The sequence below is a fragment of the Phragmites australis genome, chromosome 3 (assembly GCF_958298935.1).
Source record: "Phragmites australis chromosome 3, lpPhrAust1.1, whole genome shotgun sequence".
Classification (NCBI taxonomy): domain Eukaryota; kingdom Viridiplantae; phylum Streptophyta; class Magnoliopsida; order Poales; family Poaceae; genus Phragmites; species Phragmites australis.
In genome coordinates, this window is record NC_084923.1 from 9714300 (window position 1) to 9732515 (window position 18216).

General features: G+C 45.2%; 2 protein-coding genes across 7 annotated transcripts; both read left to right on the top strand.

Annotated features, from left to right (window-relative positions):
• The first annotated feature begins 2992 nt into the window (after positions 1–2992).
• On the top strand, positions 2993–6413 carry LOC133912028 (endo-1,4-beta-xylanase 5-like). Its single transcript, XM_062354559.1, has 7 exons — positions 2993–3164; positions 3266–3297; positions 4199–4355; positions 4468–4640; positions 4734–4835; positions 4924–5070; positions 5159–6413. Exons 1-7 carry the CDS (start codon positions 3071–3073, stop codon positions 6131–6133), a joined length of 1680 nt encoding a protein of 559 aa, XP_062210543.1. The 5' UTR covers positions 2993–3070; the 3' UTR covers positions 6134–6413.
• A 406-nt stretch (positions 6414–6819) lies between these two features.
• Positions 6820–14758, top strand: LOC133912030 (calmodulin-lysine N-methyltransferase-like). Of its 6 annotated transcripts, none has more exons than XM_062354564.1 (11): positions 6820–7656; positions 7748–7884; positions 7981–8055; positions 9080–9179; positions 9274–9374; positions 11819–12032; positions 12245–12324; positions 13061–13121; positions 13625–13740; positions 13905–14037; positions 14384–14758. In XM_062354564.1, coding segments are annotated over exons 4-11 (999 nt in total). In that variant the 5' UTR covers positions 6820–7656; positions 7748–7884; positions 7981–8055; positions 9080–9177; the 3' UTR covers positions 14676–14758. The 6 variants fall into 6 exon arrangements, with proteins under 6 accessions (XP_062210548.1, XP_062210549.1, XP_062210551.1 ...); XM_062354565.1 differs by having other exon boundaries at positions 7748–7841; positions 7932–8055; XM_062354567.1 differs by having other exon boundaries at positions 7748–7841.
• Positions 14759–18216: the final 3458 nt, after the last annotated feature.

Consider the following 18216-nt stretch of genomic DNA (forward strand, 5'->3'; position numbering starts at 1 on the left):
ATTGTTCAATTGTTCAAAAGAAGTACAGAAGTTTCGGACATACACATCTAGAATTCCATATTCTAGATTTGCACACATACACATCCAGATTACGAACACATATTGACATAGTGAATTAGTGACATACACATCTAAATTCTAGATTAACACCCTGCTCAATGCTCAGTTGCTTTGTCAGCATTCAACATAAGCAATTCATGAATTACAAAACTTGAGTGCATTCGTGTGAATTGACCTAGTGGTGTACCTGATCTGTATCGGTTGCCGGTGAAGAATCCATCATGGCGTCGGATCGAGATGCATCGGCCTTCATCATGGCGCCCTTGGTACCGGTGGAGGAAACACGACCCTTCCCTCCTTGCGTGGCGGCGATGACGCGTGAGACGACACTTCGCTACCGCTTCGAGTCCATGGCCTGCGGTGGCGCGTCGACGCAGTTAGGGAGGCGACGAGCGGGCGGGTGGCACGGCTAGAGTCCAAAAGGGCAGCGGGTCGGTGACTCGGGGTGACTTCTAGAAGGGTGACGGTGACTTTCTTTGGGGCTCTGGGTGACTGCCGACTGGGCTCTAGCTTTGGCGACCTAGCAGGCAATGGCGTCCATAACCAGAAGGGGCAGCGGCCTCATGCCTTCGTGTTAGGCGTGTACTCATGTGGATTGCCAGAAGAATGTCAGGAAGTGGAAGTGGAACCCTAAAGGCCTAAACACCGGAGCACTGGGCTTTGGGCTGCTATGCAGCCTACGAAATAAAATTTGCAGGTGCTTATGCTCAAGACGTGTTGGGCGGGCTGCCGAGCTGGGCCACGAGCCAGCTCGAGCTCGGCTCGATTTGCAGCCGAGCTGAAGAGGCGGCTCGGGCTCGGCTCGTTTTGCTTCCGAGTTGAGCCTTTCCGAGCCCGAGCTGGCTCATGAGCCTCGAGCTATATTTTCAGCCCTACTCCAGCGTTCCAGCGTGCCTCGCCGGTGACAAATGACAGTGTGGATCGGCCAGTGAAGGGAAGAAGGAGCCTTAGCGTGTCTCAAGGGTCTGATTTGAGGTGTCTGTAGTATCCAGCAGCTAGCAGACCAGTGTTAACGACGACCATGGCAGCGGTGGCATGCGGCTGTGCGCGACAGTGGTGCGAGAGTCCACGGGAGGGGGAGGCAAGTCTCACTAGCGCACAGGTGAGTGCACGATGAGGCGTTAGGTCGGGGAAGGCTCACAGCTATGAGATCAACTGCACAATCAGGGGCTCAGTGCTTGGCTAATGCAGAAGAAGAACATCGCGCGCTCGAGCTCACTGTGGGAAGGAGAGGATGAATGTGGGGAACCAACAAAGAGCATCGTGACAGATCTCCTTAGACCTTTGGAGCAGTGGGGCGACAGTGGAGAAGGTCTTGTTGTGAGGTATTTGCTGACGGTGAGGTCAAGTCGAAAGTCGACGACCCAGTTGTGGTCGACACCGGCACGTACCATCGCAGCTTGGAGCTCGGAGGCGTGGCGCGGAGACACATAGCTCATGAGGAGCATCGTCGCGCCGTCTGCCGTAAGGGCGCCATGCTAGCCGCTAGAGTGTCTGGCCAGGGCGACGATGCCAGCAACGACAAGCATCAGAGGTGTGAGTGGCTCACAACCAAAGATAAGAAAGACATTTCTCATGTCTCGCCACGTCGGATCGCCCAAGTGACAGAAAAAAGATCAAAATGGCACGCGAGTAAGAAGTTCACTCTTATTCCAGCAATAGCATGCGTGCTCCGGCTTCGTAAAGGGGATTTCTTTTCGGCCGGCAGGTCGCTTTACAAACCCACTTCCGAAAGGCAGACAATAATTCCGATCTCCAGAGAAGAATGCCGGCATTATTTGGCCGGTTATGATCGAATTTTAGCCTACCAACCGCTGTGGCGTGCGGTGCTTTTGAATCGATTTTCCTCTGGAAAAGATGAGTTTAAATTCTCCTCTCGTTTGATAAAGAAAGCAACAAGAAGATGCTCCGATAGCATAGATTTATGGATACAGAAAAGGCAGTGGTAGGTTGTAGCTGAATGAGTACAAGGTTGTAAGTTTATAAAGTGCCCCCATTTGGCAAATGGAAATACTTCTGCTTATAGCAATGGCGTAACCGCGTAAGTGGTAGCAATTAGCAGACCAAGTGATGTAGTCTACGTTAAGTTTCACAATGGGGTAGGTTGTGTAGCACGCCATACTTATTCAACACTGTCGCTGACCAATAGAATGTATATATATACTAGTAAATAATACAACTACAAAACAGAAGTGGAAGAAAAAAGAAGTTAAAGTCACGACTTCACTGAATCAATGATGGAGCGACTTTGTACCAGCTTCATGCAGGGAATGTATGTTATCTCGTCACCGTGAACCTCAAGCGAACAGCTATTTCTTACTGTACACTTGCACATCCATTCACTCTTCCTCCGGACACGGCGCCACGACAACACGTCAACACGTGACGAGATAGACGTGACGAGATATCGTGACCGCGAGCTATGCCACTCGGCTTTAAGACGCACACCGACCCACCGATTCAATGCCGGAGCCTGAGAGAAAACAACAGAAGAAACTTCGAGGCCCGCTGCACAGTTCCCATGGCGCGACGCGCGACCCATACGAGACAACAGAATAAGGCGAGGATTGTTCACAGGACCCTGATCTCACTCGTGCCACCATACTTCACTCCCCCCCCCCCCCCCCGGGGATGGCGATCACTAGCTCGCATGTGAACCGCCACTGGGCGAACAGGCGCTAGTGTTGGCTAGGCCCGGTGTTGGAGCACCACAACTCCACTGCACCAAACGAACGGCGCTTGCTTGCAGAGGCAGCAGCCTCCTCCGCTGGAGGACCAGGTGTACGTGGTGGGTGCCCACGGCCACGTCCGGCGGCCCGTGACCCGCATGGCCAATGGCAGCTCGCCGGGTGCGGAAAAGAGCGGCCTCTCCGGACTGCTGGAACGAATGGTACCATGTGACTGTCTCTCTCTCTCTCTCTATATATATATAGCGCACTCTCTTTCGGCTTCCACAGAGCAGCTTGAGCAGAGGAACCGAGGAAGCGCTTGAGCTCGTTAAGTTGCGGCGATGAGGATGCCTCGCTTTGCTCTGCGTGCCGTGGGGTTTCTCGTGCTATGGATGGTGCATTGCAGCAATGAGCTCGTTGCGGCGGTGCCTCCTGGTCAGTGTTGCTCTTCCTCAGTCCCTCCCCCTCCCTCTCCCTCTCCCTCTCCTCTCTCGTTTGAGTATGTGACATTGTTTGAGCTTTTGGGTGACATGCAGATGGCTGGTACGATTACTCCGCCTACACGGACGTAAGTCTCACTGAAACATCCTTTCTTCAAGAAGTAGCATTGCACGCCATGCATCGAGTAACAACTAACAAGTAACATTAAGTTCGTTAATTGTCAACTGTTCTCACTAAATCTGTGTGCGGTGGTTCTTGCATCTTTATCAAAGACCATTCCATTTCCAGTGACCAATGTCACAGAGAACTATGCAGAGAGTGGGGAAGATGACGAAGCTCAAAGCCACTGGGCCACATATATTTCCTCCCCACAATGCACATGACCTTCTGGTTATTCCAGTTTTGTTTCCATGCGTGCGCTGGGGCACCACAACCCCACTCCACCGGTACCTACCAGCTGCTGCTAGCCAATAAAGATTATCACACGGAACAAGTGACAAGTGCTACACTACAATTTTCGTAGTATTTTAGTATCGGCCTCCGCTAAGTTCTAAAATGGCTGGAAGCATCGTGATCATGCATCAGCTCGTCATGTTTATTCGATGCTCCTATTTGAAGAAAGCTAAGCTCCGCAAGGCGTCAAGCGCCAGAGTCAAACTTTGCACGCGCCTAACATGCGTTTTTAGGCCGACCAAGTGACCAATTAACGCGGCAAGTGAGCTGGGGCACTGCTAATTAGGTGTGTGTTTAGTTGCATTTCTTTTTGTGTGTGCGTCGCGTGTAATCTGTCGCTGTCCTGATCATAATTATCAGTTTATGATATGCTTAAGCCTAACTAATTATTGCAAGGAAACTCCAGTGTGTGTGTACTTTGAACCTTCGACAACGACTAAAGTGGACCAGTCCACTACTCCAGTTCATCCCCATGCATGCATCAATCGTAGAATAGTTGATTATTGGTATCAGAGTATCTGCATGCAGTAGAACGGTGTGTGCTGATCAGAATTGGCAATGTGCGTGCCGTTCAGTGCAGAGGCCAACCGGAGCCGGCGCTGTACAACGGAGGCATTCTCAAGTTCGGCAACAGCTACGACCCGGATGGCTACCGCACGACGGAGACCGGAGTCTTGTCCCCGGCGTTCGTGGTCTACAACCTCAACAAGACCACCATGTACACCTTCTCATGTGAGTTCGACGCCCCTGATGTCTTCCTCTCCAGCTCAAATTAATCTAGCTAGCTCATGTACATGTTCGTGCAGTCATGTGAGCTCCAATCATTATGTTTGGCACCATGCAGGCTGGGTGAAGCTGGAAGGCGCGTACTCAGCTCTGATCACCGCGAGGCTGGCACCGGACAACGCCGGCGCGAGGTGCATCGCGACGGTTCTCGCCAGGAGCGACTGCTGGGCCTTCGTCAAGGGCGGCTTCGTCCTGGACTGGCCGACGCAGACCTCTGTCATCTTCTTTCAGGTACGCGCGTCACATCCTGATGTGCTTCACAAACTTTTATCAGAAAAAGTGCTTACTTATTCCTTGCCCCTTTGTTGATTTGCACGTTTGCAGAATGCTGATAAGACCCCCATGAAAATCACCGTCGCGAGAGGCTCGCTGCAGCCGTTCACGACAGACCAGTGGTCGATGCACCAGCAGGATACTATCCGGAAGGTAACGTGTTCGATGCTAAATATGACTTCCTAGTTGAGTGGTCACCAGCTTGCATGCAAACTAAGTTGCTCTGCTTTTGCACAAGCAGAGGAGGAAGCGGATGGCGACCGTCCACGTCGCCGACCCGCAAGGCGCCCGCGTGGTCGGCGCGTCGGTGACCGTGCAGCAGACCGCCAAGGATTTCCCGTTCGGGTCGGCGATCGCCTCCACCATCCTTGGAAACCAAGCTTACCAGGTTAGCAGGCATGCAGCATCGTGCCATTGAATTGGCGTCAAGTGTAGTAGACAAAACTGAAAACGGCTCAAAACATTGCTGCGTGCAGAAATGGTTCGTGGACCGGTTCAACGCGGCGGTGTTCGAGGACGAGCTGAAGTGGTACTCGACGGAGCCCATGTCGGGGCTCTTGCGGTTCGACGTGCCGGACCAGATGCTGGCGTTCGTGCGGTCGCACCGCGTGATGGTGCGCGGGCACAACATCTTCTGGGAGAACCAGGACGCGACGCCGGGGTGGGTGAAGAACCTGTCGGCGGACGACCTCCGGTCGGCCGTGAACACGCGCATCCAGAGCCTGATGACGCGGTACCGCGGCGAGTTCGCGCACTGGGACGTGAACAACGAGATGCTGCACTACGACTTCTACGAGCAGCGGCTGGGGCCCAACGCGTCCATGGAGTTCTTCAGCGTGGCGCAGGACGCGGACCCGCTGGCGACGCTGTTCATGAACGAGTACAACGTGATCGAGACCTGCGACGACCCCTTCTCCACCGTGGACACGTACGTGGCGAAGCTGAAGGAGCTCCGGGCCGGCGGCGCCATCCTGGAGGGCGTCGGCCTGGAGGGCCACTTCTCCAAGCCCAACATCCCGCTGATGCGCGCCATCCTCGACAAGCTCGCCACGCTGGGGCTGCCCATCTGGTTCACCGAGATCGACATCAGCAACAAGTTCGACGCGCAGACGCAGGCCGTGTACCTGGAGCAGGTGCTGAGGGAGGCGTACTCGCACCCGGCCGTGAGCGGCGTCATGTTGTGGACGGCGCTGCACCCCAACGGGTGCTACCAGATGTGCCTCACGGACTGGAACCTGAACAACCTGCCCGTGGGGGACGTGGTCGACCGGCTGCTGAACGAGTGGCGGACGCTGCAGGCGGCCGGGCAGACCGATGCGCACGGCGCCTACAGCTTCAGCGGCTACCTGGGGGAGTACCTCCTCACGGTGAGCTACAACAACATGACGACGCAGTCCACCTTCTCGCTGTCGCCGGGAGACGAGACCAGGCACATCAACGTCCAAATGTGACTGTGAGTCTGTGACTACGGGTGTTCCGCTGTTACTGCCTGCATGGCCTTGTTGCTTTGGGCTTCTCTCCTGACTCCTTGTCAGGGATGGGTAGTGTGCGACTGCTTACTTACTACTTTACTAGGTAGTGTAGTTGGTGCAATTGTTACGGGAGAAAATTGCACGGGTCAATCATATGTTTGATTGTTTGTCATCCTGTCCTGTGTGGAATTTAGGGTTCGACATTTGCACCGGCCGGAGGTGGCATCTGGCATGTATAATACGAAAATTATCAGTGTGATTCTTGGCTCAAATCAGTTGGCACTTGACACGGCAAACACCAAACAGCATCACGGAGGCATCCGGTCATGGACCGTATGTCATGGGCCTGGAACGATGTGGAGGCAACCATCCGGCCGCCTCCACGAATACGATCCGTTGTAAATTGGAATCTCTTCTATTTTTCTATTTTAAACTAGTAAGCGGCTCATCTCTACCTCTTCTTTACTGTTTAAAAAGTATATAATAGCTATTTCAAAACAGAGAACTTCTTGTAGATTATTCTTAACTTTATAAAAAATATCCATCTTATACCACTCGATAAATACTAGATTTTCTTTCCTCTTCACCGGTTCGGCATCTCCCCGATACGGGCATCACCCTTCTCCTCACTCTTGTGATTCTAGGTTAGGGACGCCAGTGCCGACCCGGTCTACGCAGCTAGCCGCCCCCTTCCCTCCGTCGCAAATCGCTGCTACCGCCCGCGTCCTCGGCGCGCCCCTGTCCGTCCCCGTAAACTGAGCGCCGCTGTCCGACCCGTGCCTTTCGCGTCATGGGCTTTGCCACAGCCGCGGGGGGAGGGGGGACGGGCCGCGCGCATCCGTCCGAGCATGGCGCAAGGCAAACAAATCGCTGAGATCGCCAGATCCGCACGACAATCAAATCGCCGAGGTTATCCCCGTATCTGATCGGATCTAGCGCCCTCGGTGAGCCATACCGTTGTCCTCTCCCCTCGTGTGTCACCGCGTTGTCACTACACGTCCTCTACATTCCTCTCCGGTGCCTCACACGCTGTACATGTCCTCCTTTGTTCCCCCGTTCGGAGGGCTGCGATGGCCCTCTCTGTGCCACCCGTCCAAAGGGTCTGTCGGCTGCGCTCGGAGAGCCGCTCATCATCTCTCGCGTCACCGCCATTGAGACTCCCTCGCCCATCTCCCATTTCCGACGTCAGCCCATCCCCCTCGCGGCTCATGGAGTTAAGGTCGCGCGAGGTCGCCCTAGCAGGATGGTGCAACAACATGTGGGCCTCCCATAGCCGTTGTCCACCAGTCCCCCTCACTCCTCGCTGTCTTCAGGTTGCATGTACGGTGCGCGAGGCCGCATGACTGTACCACAAACGCAACAACATGAGGGTCGGCAGCGCTACCGCGAACGGCGGCGCCAAGGCAGCAGAGCCGTCCGCGCGGCGGGACTGAGTGACGATGGCGGCGGCTTCTGTGCCAACGATGAAGTTCTTAACCAGCTTGATGGCAACACCGATTCAGGTTTGATTCATCCTTATGATCCTTTCCTTTTCCAAGTTTTTTTTTTTTTGCGTTGTTCTTGCTTATTTGACTAGGCTTGATTTATACTCAGATTGATCCATCCAACTACTGCACCGGCGACCCTGCTCGGCCGCCTTCTCTAGAACCATGACCCGCCTTGACCTCCTGGCTTGGAAGCAGCCATGGTAATCAACGCACACGCGTCTCATCTTGACTGCGTCCTGCTTGGTTTGTTCTCCCTACAGATTGCATCTTTAACACATGCGGATGCGCAGAGCTTTATACGATTAGACCCTGTTCTGATTTCCACTCTTCCTGATCCAGAATTACATCATCGGCGCCTTCGAGCCACTATGCGACATCTTTGTCAGCTTCTCCAATGAGAGTACTTGCAAGCAGGTACTGTCCCTCTGCATCCTTGAATCTCCATGTCGCATGTCATCATTGGAGTGGTTGCTGGATTGACGGATCCATTCCCTGGCAAATACTCGGTTCAACTACAACTAAAATTTTTCAGTTTTCTACATTGTTCAGGTTCTCTGACATTATTGAAACCATGTGTTATTCTGTAGATGACGATCCTATTAACATCTAAGAATATTCTTTGGGCAAAAGGAAAAAGATTGATATTATTTCTACCTTTTCAATGATGCTTGATTCTATTTTCCGAATAAATTAAACACGCTTCATGTTTCTGTAAAATGTGAAAGTAAATCAAATAAATAATAGTATTGTATATATAAGAGAGAGATCACATTATGTTTAGACTCAAGTTGTATTCAATCTGGCATAAACCTTTTATAGTTAAAGCTTACCATATTTTATTACTTTCAATTAACTTGATTTTGCAATCCAAGCGGTTGACTCATAGTCTCGTGTTCTGCAAAGTTACATTACCTTTTCCTATGTTTCCATTGTCAGTTTATGAAAATGCTTGTCATCCGTTATTTCTGCATTCTTACTCCTTAGGTTGATTCTTCCCCAATTATATTATTCATAATTATTCCAAAGATACTAAGCGATATACCATGAATGCAATCATTTGGAAATCTTTGAACGGAGCCGTTCAAATTGACGGCTATAACTATCTCACATAGCAAAAATTAAACTGAAAATGTTAAATACAGTGATATCACATGTCACAGTTTGCTTCCAATAGAAATCAGTAATTTCCTGTAGGGTGTTGCATCATGAATTGTGATAGCTATAGCCACTAAAGCTTGGTATCATGTGAAGTTTCTATTTTTCATAAACATGCTGACAATAAGGTACAAGAAAGTTTACCCAGAGAATAAGGTGTGTATGGTTTACATGTTCCCCCTCTGTAGTCCCATTTAGAATCTTTTACAGTTTATATGGGTGCAGGGATATATTTCTTCCATGTTCCTCTTCATCGTGTACATTTACCTTTCCTTTTTGATAGGTGCCTCCCTGCAGCACAATAACCAGGTGAAAGGAGAGAGAGCTTTGATTTGGTTAAGTACATCGACAACAATTTTGAAGGCCCGTCGTTGCTTCCTGATGTAAGATAGATATATTCGATCGACATCAGTGTAATGCTTGCAAAAATGCAGTAATTTATCATAAGGGTTAACGTTTGAGTTCGTAAATTCGTAGGATTCTGCAAAGAAGCAGTTCGCTGAGGAGCTGCTTGCATATACCGATGAGTTCAACAAAGTACCATACTGCTGCGATCATCTGTTGGCTTTGTGGGATAAGTATGTTTCCTTCATTCAAAGGCTATGCAAACTTCCTCTGTTTGGTAAATCGGTCTATGTTATTGGGATGTTTGGTTAGGAATAGTTAGCAGAGGTAGACTAAGCAACTCACGTGATGCTATTATGTGGCCTGTAGATTGTGCAAGTGTTTTGTTTGAAATTCTCTAGAAAAAAAAAACCCTCCAGGGCAATTGAATCTTGCAGTTTTGATCGTTTTGTTAATGGATCCCCCATCCTCATGCTCTTACCTATGCGAACAAAACATTTTTACTCTCCTTCTGTCAATGATAGAAACTAATGTATTCTTTTTTAGCATAGTCAATGAAAACTAATGCATTCTTCTTTAGAATTGTTTAAAACCAAGTATCATGTTTTGTTTTCTCTGTGTAGGAAGTAAAACAATATTGTGTGCAAGATTTAAGAACTATTGTAATATAGGGGTGTCATATTTAGTATCTGTTGACACTCAATTAGTATTAGTAAAGTGGCTAGTCTCGCTATAATATTTTATTACGATAACTTTTAATTAACTATATTTTACATGAACTCTTTATTTATGTATTTGATTTTTATAAAAAATGATTTTTTCTAAGACTATATTTTATATGCATCATTCTTTTTTCTATTTTAACTCCAATTTAAATTATTATTTATTTTATTTTATTTACTCTTTATTTAGAATTTTGCTTCTAAATCATATGAAAATCAAACGCTAATTTTTCATAATTTTTAATTTCGAATTTGGGTATTTACTAACTGTATTTAATATGGATTTTTTTTAATCTAGACCATTAGATGTTTATAATAATGAGTGGTCTAGTTTTATTTCTTTTTTTTTATCATGGTAATTTTGTAACATTGAGAGCGAACATGGTGACTCTTTTTAACACTTAAATAATAATATAATAAATTTTTAAATTTAGTAATTTAGACGTCCGATTTGATAAAATAGTATGAATAGGCGTTTGCCGTCCATGGAAAGGACGACATGTTTATGTCGACTCTTCTATTTCTCATTGTACAAGTAATTTTTTAGCTAATTTTTTTAGAGATTTATGATAGCACCCTTTGCATCATATTTTTTTTGAATTTTTTATGATTATTTATATAGTGTTTTGATTTTTGAGAGTAATAAAATTTTATTTTTTTGAATATGTCATCTATCGGAAGGATGATAGGTTTATTTCGTCCAACCGGTGACATACGCCTATACTTGCTATATTTTTAAACGCCCGTTTAAAATTGTTAAATTTAAAAAATTAAAATATTTTAAATTGCGTGCATCCTGGTGCTTCCCCGTCAAACGGAGCCACAGTGCCACACAGACACATCTCGGGCTTCTTCTCATGGACGACGACTCCTCGCCTTCCCCGTCGCCGGTGACAGGGCGATCCCGTGGCGCCTCCAATGCCACGGTGCGTTGGAGCATCCTTCGCCGCGCCTTGCTCTCTCGCTCCTCCTCCTCCAGCGCACCAGGTTACCCTCGATTCCCTTACCTTCTCACCTACATCAACTTCTATTCCCGCTTCGTTTCGTGGAGCATACGGTTCCGTTTGATGTGGCATCACCAGCCGATCCAAAAGACGAGAAGACCTCCCCTCCCAGGTGACAAGGCTGAAGGCATCTCGCTGTGTTTTGTCTTCACTCTACAATCCTCGAGCCATATGACCCCTCGGATGCACAGTACTCGTGCAAACAAATTGGAAGGGCCAGACGCCGCTCCTTGTGCTGTGGATTTTAGTTCACGGACTTTTCATAAGCTCGGCATAGGCATGGTCAAAACAAATCCTGTGACCGGAGTGTGCCGTCTTAGCTTTTAACGCACAAGCTTGTTGTGGCATGTCCTATTGATTAATTAGTTGAGTTACAGGCTTACAGCCTTAAAGGAGTCAGTACAATCTGATTTGGAACATGAGTGCCTTGCTTGAATGAGATGTGCCTAGCGTTCTTCCTCCAATAGTTTATACGCGCATTTACCATTTAACCAGTCATATTTCCTTTTAATTACAATAAAATTCTAGTCTACTGGAGTTTTTACCAACCTACTGATAAATTCCGTTTGGTGGTTTGTGAGTGTGAGTGTGGGTCTACAGGCTTGCGTTGCGTGTGCTGCTGTGGACACGTAACTCTCTGGTAGCAGTGTGAGTCTGGGTGATTTGTTTTGGATCCTCCGTTTAAATATGGCAGCACTGTTGAACTATTAAACGTAAGGTTGCTGATTTATAGTTTCACAATAGTCTTTTTACTGGGCAGAAGGAAATGGTAGTTCCCCCTTTTCAATATCACTTTGGCGATTGGCATCCAGTTGCAACTGCATATCTTTGTTGATGTGTCTTCTGTTTTGGATATGACAGCTTTAATTAGCTTGAATTCCACATTTGCTAATTGTTTTTATATATTAAGCTACATTAGTTTATGTTTTGACTTTTCTTCCCCTTTTGCAGAGGGAACTTCTAGCTACCAGCAGAATAAAGACAATACCAACAACATTTCAAGAAAGGCTTTGCGTGGATTTAAGCTGATTGAATGCCATTCATTGCCAATTTCACAGCTAACAGAATCACTTGTGAATGCATTCAATAAATATGAAAATGATTTGGAATGCCAAAAGGATGTTTATGTTTGTTATAAACTGCCTTCCTCTAAACTTAATCTGATGTAAGTAATCTACTATTTTATCCCTAGTTTATTGGCATACCAAATGCAGTTTTCCCTATCTTCTCTTTTCCTGATATATTTGGGAATCATATTGTTTCCTCTTCAGTAAGCCTGTGTGACTACAAATTTAGCCATCATGAAGTGTTAAACCAACAAAAAAGATTGGCGTACTATTATTTCTGTTTGGTTATTATTTTAGTGTGTTATTCCAGATACAGAAGAGATGATTCCCTTGGACTAAATGACATCGAAACTTCGAACAGATACAATATCGATACTACTGGACTAGTATGTAAGTTTTGTTCAATCAAGTTTATTTTCTCCTTTGCCATACATAATGTAATTCCGTCTGTTGGCATCAATTCACATTTATGCTCATGTTTATCACATTTTTTGGTTTCCATCTGTTAGTACCCGCCAGAAAGTTTTGGTTTTGCTGTTTGTAATGTAAGAAAATTGGAAGGCACTTTCGTGGAAAATAAATGTAAACATATGCATATTGTACATTTTGGTCTCTTGGCCACCTTGCAGAATGTGGAAATCTTCTTACCCTTTTTGCCAAGATAGATGTTTGGCACAATCCTGCTATGTGTTGCAAGTTTTCCTGCTTCAACTAAGAATTGTGATTCCACATACCTAATGAACTTTTGAACTTAACTAATACAAAATTCACTATACTTCACTGTTGATGCCCTCAAGTTCAAAATTAGGTTATTTTTCTCCAGTATACTATCTAATGGGCTTAGCGTACAGACAGGTATAAAGTTGCTGTGATACTAAGTGCTCTGCACTATACTCTCTGGTCACTGATCACTTAAGTTTGCATATGCCTAACTTTAGAAGCAGGAACGCTATAAAACAAATCAATATAAAGTTGAAAGATCAGTGAAAGAACTAAAAGTGATGTATTGATGATACGCTATTCTGAATTTTGTTTTGTTCTTCCACCTTTTCATGTTGTAGTCTTCATCTTATGTTCATGAGAAGTTAAACTCAGCTTTAAGTTTACACTTGGTTTTCTCCTGAAGGTTGTTGGCCATCAGAAGAGGTCCTTGCCTACTACTGTATTAACCACTCAGATATGTTTAGGTTTGTTGGGATTAGTTTTCAATAGTTGTTTTCTGTAATAATGGTACTAGTTTTCAGAAGTTGTTTTCTGTAATAATGGTATATAAGTCCTTGTTCCTGTGGATAATTTTCAAAAGTTGTTTAATAAGAGAAAGAAATGCATGTGGGGTTTGAGCTGTGTAGGTGCCTGGTTTTTTGAATTACACTTTTGCACTAATTTTCTTTGCCATGCTATTTTTCATTGCATTATTTAGTTATCGACGAGATCAAGAGCAAAGAACCAACAGATCTCTGATTTGTGCAGTATTGCACAGTTATTGTATGATGTACTGAATCCTAAGTAGAATTGTATACTGACCTTTGGTTCTGCCATATGAACCTATAGGAAATTTGTAATAGGCTAATTCCTTACCCCACATTACCTGCAAAGCTAAGCTTCTTCATAATAGTAGTTTGTTGCTGCTTTGACTAAATTCATTCTCTATTATATTTATCCCGTAATTGAATATTTTAATTCATTCTAGGTCCAAGAAAGTGCTTGAACTTGGATCTGGTTATGGATTGGCTGGACTTGTTATTGCAGCCAGTACAAATGCTGACGAGGTTGTTATTTCTGATGGAAACCCACAAGTAGTTGAATGTATCCTTCGTAATTTCATGTATTCACGAATGATGTTTTGCTGTTTTGTTTGTAAATATCACATCAAACCATATCAGATTGTTCTAGATTTTAACCCTCTATGGCCTTTGTACTTATGTTTTCAAAAACACATTCTATGGCCTTTGTAAGCCATTAACCCACAGATATTCAGAAGAACATATCCATCAATGCAGAAACTTTTGGTGAAACAAAAGTTAAATCTATGATACTGCATTGGGACAAAGAGCAAGCTACAGAATTATTGAATACTTTTGACATAATCGTTGCAAGTGACTGGTATGTTTGACCTCTTAATACTTTGCTATTCTTGAGTATTGATTATCTTGTCAACCTTGTACCTGCTTAGCTCATGCATCAGTGATATGCAGAAGTGTGAGGCTGTGAACTTGGCATTAAGTATTGCATGTAACCAGCCAGTGGTTTTGTTACAGTAATATTGACGGCTTGGAGCTCCTTGTTTGCATCTTTTGTGGAAAACTGTTTCAGAAGCTATATCTTAGTAGCTGTTGGTTGATCGCATCTGTACTTTTATCGCGCCATGCATCTGTACTAGTGATAAATAATCACCAGGTTAATCAATTTCACTAGGATTTTTCTATTCACATTTCGCTCGGTCATGCAGCACATTTTTCAAGCAATTCCATCAGAGCCTTGCCCGAATAGTCAAGTCCTTGTTGAAGCCTTCAGCAACCTCACAAGCCATCTTTCTGAGCCCCAAAAGAGGCTATTCATTAGACAAGTTTCTAGAAATAATCAAAGAGAATGGTATGTGCTGTGAGTTGATAGAGAATTATGATCCTACTGTCTGGAATCTGCACAAAAAGTATGTGGCTGGTGATGACAGAACATGGCCCAATTATGATAAGGAGCATTGCTACCCTCTGCTGGTTAGAATTAGCTCTTTTAGTGAATAGTCATTTTTTTTTCCATTTTTATTTGATCTTGGATGATCCATTTGTAATGTTACCTGTTCTTTAATCTACTCCATCTAGCACAATAGCGTAGATCCGCAACTAGATCTTGGCTGAACATTTCTAAAACAATCTACAATGCATGATCTCATAATGTAATCTGCTAGCTTGCCTCCAGTTGGTATGTGCTGCGGTGGTATTCAATTCCTCATAAAGGTCTTGCAACATCCCTTTTATCATTCATGCAAATCCTGAATATTTAGTGCATGAACTGGGATTGCTTAGCAGTCCAACCATGATTACCACTTTAGTCCCTCATTTTGCTGCCCTACCGATAAACGTTAGAAATTAGAACTGATGGTGTGCATATTATTGCTTACTTTTTTTGTGCCATTAAGTATTGATGGATGGATATCATCCGAGATTTGAAATAATTTTCTTCAAGTAATATAACATTATCAGTTATGCCTCATGTAGCCAAAACTTTGTTATCCCTCCTTTCATGCAACTGTTACCCTAGCTTGTCTGGTTATCAATCTTTGTACAGTTAACTGCCTACTGGTGCGTGCGATGCACCCTTCTCGAATCTGTCATTTCAACTTCTGCTACTGGAGTAGCATGCATTAGTCGCTTATGGGGAATATTTGGTAGTGTTTGGTACTTTGACAGCTATCTATGCTTCATCATTGTTTGTTTGTCTAAATAGGTTACTGGTTGCAGGCTGAAAGTAATGTTATTCTTTGCCGCTTTCTATGATTGCATCTACCAAGTTTGGCATATTGGCTAATGACGATTGAGGACTTGAGTTATCTCAATCTAGTGGTTGCTGCATCACAGCATCCACATTGGTTTTATTAGCTGATGTTGCTACGTCTGTATGCCTAATCTCATCACATTTCCTTTTCAAATGCAACTGGTTCCTATTTAATGGCTGTTGCGGTACCGTCATGGTTGCCGAATGGATGAAAGCAATCTTCGGATATGCATGAATAACTGCATAGTTGCTGATGCATTTGAACTTTATTATGCCAGCAAGTGCATAATCCACATATCCTTTTGCATCTGAATTTATTCATGAGTGTATGCACGGTAGTTTTCATTTTCTTACCTTATCTGTGTTTTGAGAGCTAAGCGCATTTATAAACCTACTGCGCTTTTTTATGCAAATATCCTACTTGGTTTTGATGAACGTGAGCATGTTGAATGCCCATCAACAACAAGCAACAATACCAGATACGGTGCGATATAAACAGTGTTAAAAGTTGTCGTCAAGACGTAATCATCTTAGTGAGGTTTTCGGCAATGGCGGGTGGTCCATTAATGCTCTCATTTGCACTTGCTTTAATTCATTTCTTTATGAACCGCCTCATTAGGTTTATTGTTCTTGTCAGTTGCCATCGATGAACTTTGTATACGTGCCCTGGGATCATGGATTCATGACGAATGTGTACGTGTGGTAAGCTTCATGAACATAGTGACACCTCCCCCAAGCAGCAGTTCCTTTTTTGCCCGTTCCATTGCAAGGCCATTACAAGGAAAGGCCTCTAATAAAACCTTTCCACATACTAGTGTCTTTGATGGCATGTGCGAGCTTATATGAGCTGTCGGAAGTACGATCGTCGCACTCTTTTTCATAGAAAAATATGTTTGATTTTCTTTTTCTTCCTGAGGTTGGAACTGAATGGAAACTGATGCTGAATTGTTTGTAGTTCTAGTAGTAAATTTCCCATGGAACTTGCAGTGACAATGAATTCTTGTTACCTGCTACTGCTACTTTTCTGAATTTTATTTATGTATATCAGTTCATGTTGGGAGTATTTCGAACATCATCTCTACCATTTCAATTAGTTAAATATATATTGCACTGAAAATGACCATGCATATATTGTACTACAAATACATCCATCATCTAATAATCAAGAGAAAAGTAGTAGCCTATTGCTAAGCATGTGGGACACCGATGCAGAGCAGGACATGTTCCATTCCTTAACGATCGACCAATCGAAGGTAGCTTCTGCTAACTGTAGTCGGCACCAGTTCAGTTCTTTTTTTTGCTCTTCTCCAAATTCCTTTCCTCTTTACAAGCATCTTTTTGTCCCTCAAAAGATCCTCTTTTAGCATCTTTATGTCACCGGATTGTTCTCAGAACACTCAACTTTTGACTCAAGATTCCTCCATCCGGTTTAACAAACCGAAATCACAGCTAAACCTGAACCACTTTCAGAGTTTCAGTTGCTAAGCAACTGGGAGTCAACGAAAAGGTGAACCCTTCACGAGTGTGCAATTGTGCAGGCAACCACCCTGCCCCAGTAGAACAATCACTAGCAGAAGCAGCGGTATCTGGCAGCATAAAGGCAACAATGCTGTTTCTGCCTTACAACAAATGCTGAATCTGCACTGGTCTGCGAGTGATTGCCTAGTGCAGGACATGCTTAATGTAAGCTGAAAGCTCCTTTTGTTGCAGCGCCCTGCTGTATCTTTTCTACTAGCTAATTGAGCTGTGATCGTATTCTAATGAGAGATTTGCGTATCAGAATCGGCAGTTCCTTGTGAGCAAGAAAACGACCGGTTGGTAGCCGATCAGTGTCACGGTCACCGGACAGCCTCATGTGACTGTCTTACTCATCTCATCCTGACCGATACCTGAAAGTAACATGTGGCCTCGCATCAGGTTAAGTCAAGTTCCCTGTAGTTTTGGTGAACAGTTCTGTCGATGTTTCACTGCTACGTAGGGGAAACTGGTCAGTTTGGGATGGAAGACTCTTGAGTCTTGACCTCCAAGCTAAGCATGGCCGTCACATCGTTTTCTTATGCACATAACGTGTACGTGTCTCATTGCATTGATCTGAAAACTGATGGAGAAGTTTCTCTGCAGTGAGAGTTTGGCAATGGCGATTCCTGATACAGGATGTCAGGTATGAGCTGCCCTGCAACTAGTTGCATTTATCGCAACTTCCTAAACAAGACCACAAGGCCAGCAGTTTCGTTAGTATGATTAGGTATGAGAGAAGTCAAGGGTCCGTTCTGATCAGGAACAGTACAGTCTTATCTTGGTTAAGACAGGTTCAGTGCATGCGATAATCACGAATAGTTCAATCTGAGCATGGTCTCCCAATGTGCTCGCACAGTCACGGATCGCATCAACCACACGAAGGATGAAAGGAGGCCATTACGTTGGCACCAAAAGGCGATCCTAGGCTGATACGCAGTTCAGAAATCATAGGCAGGCAGAAACGCTCGGCACCGATCGATCCTTCCTTTGGATTCACTCAAAAGCAGTGGTCCAGATCAGTGGTCATCACCATGTCCTCCCCACCACGCCCGCACCTGTAGCATTTTGATTGATCCGCACGAGCAGATGACACATCCCATGCGCCAATCACCACAGACCGCGTCATCAGCTGTACAGCGTACACGAACACCAGAAAAGCAGTATAAAGTAGGGGTAGTAGGGTGGCAGTGGTATTCTAGTATCGAGTACATGCTGCAGACACCTCAGCCATTGCCAGACGTCCAGATCATCAGTTTCCCTTCCTTTTTTTAT

Coding starts and splice junctions, on each gene's coding strand:
- LOC133912030 (XM_062354561.1), top strand. CDS start 9,037: ATGTTCCTCTTCATCGTGTACATTTACCTTTCCTTTTTGATAGGTGCC. Junction 12,325..13,060: donor CGATACTACTGGACTAGTAT/GTAAGTTTTGTT, acceptor TTTCTCCTGAAG/GTTGTTGGCCATCAGAAGAG. Junction 14,038..14,383: donor ATAATCGTTGCAAGTGACTG/GTATGTTTGACC, acceptor TCGGTCATGCAG/CACATTTTTCAAGCAATTCC.
- LOC133912028 (XM_062354559.1), top strand. CDS start 3,071: ATGAGGATGCCTCGCTTTGCTCTGCGTGCCGTGGGGTTTCTCGTGCTA. Junction 3,298..4,198: donor ATTACTCCGCCTACACGGAC/GTAAGTCTCACT, acceptor CGTGCCGTTCAG/TGCAGAGGCCAACCGGAGCC. Junction 4,641..4,733: donor CCTCTGTCATCTTCTTTCAG/GTACGCGCGTCA, acceptor GCACGTTTGCAG/AATGCTGATAAGACCCCCAT.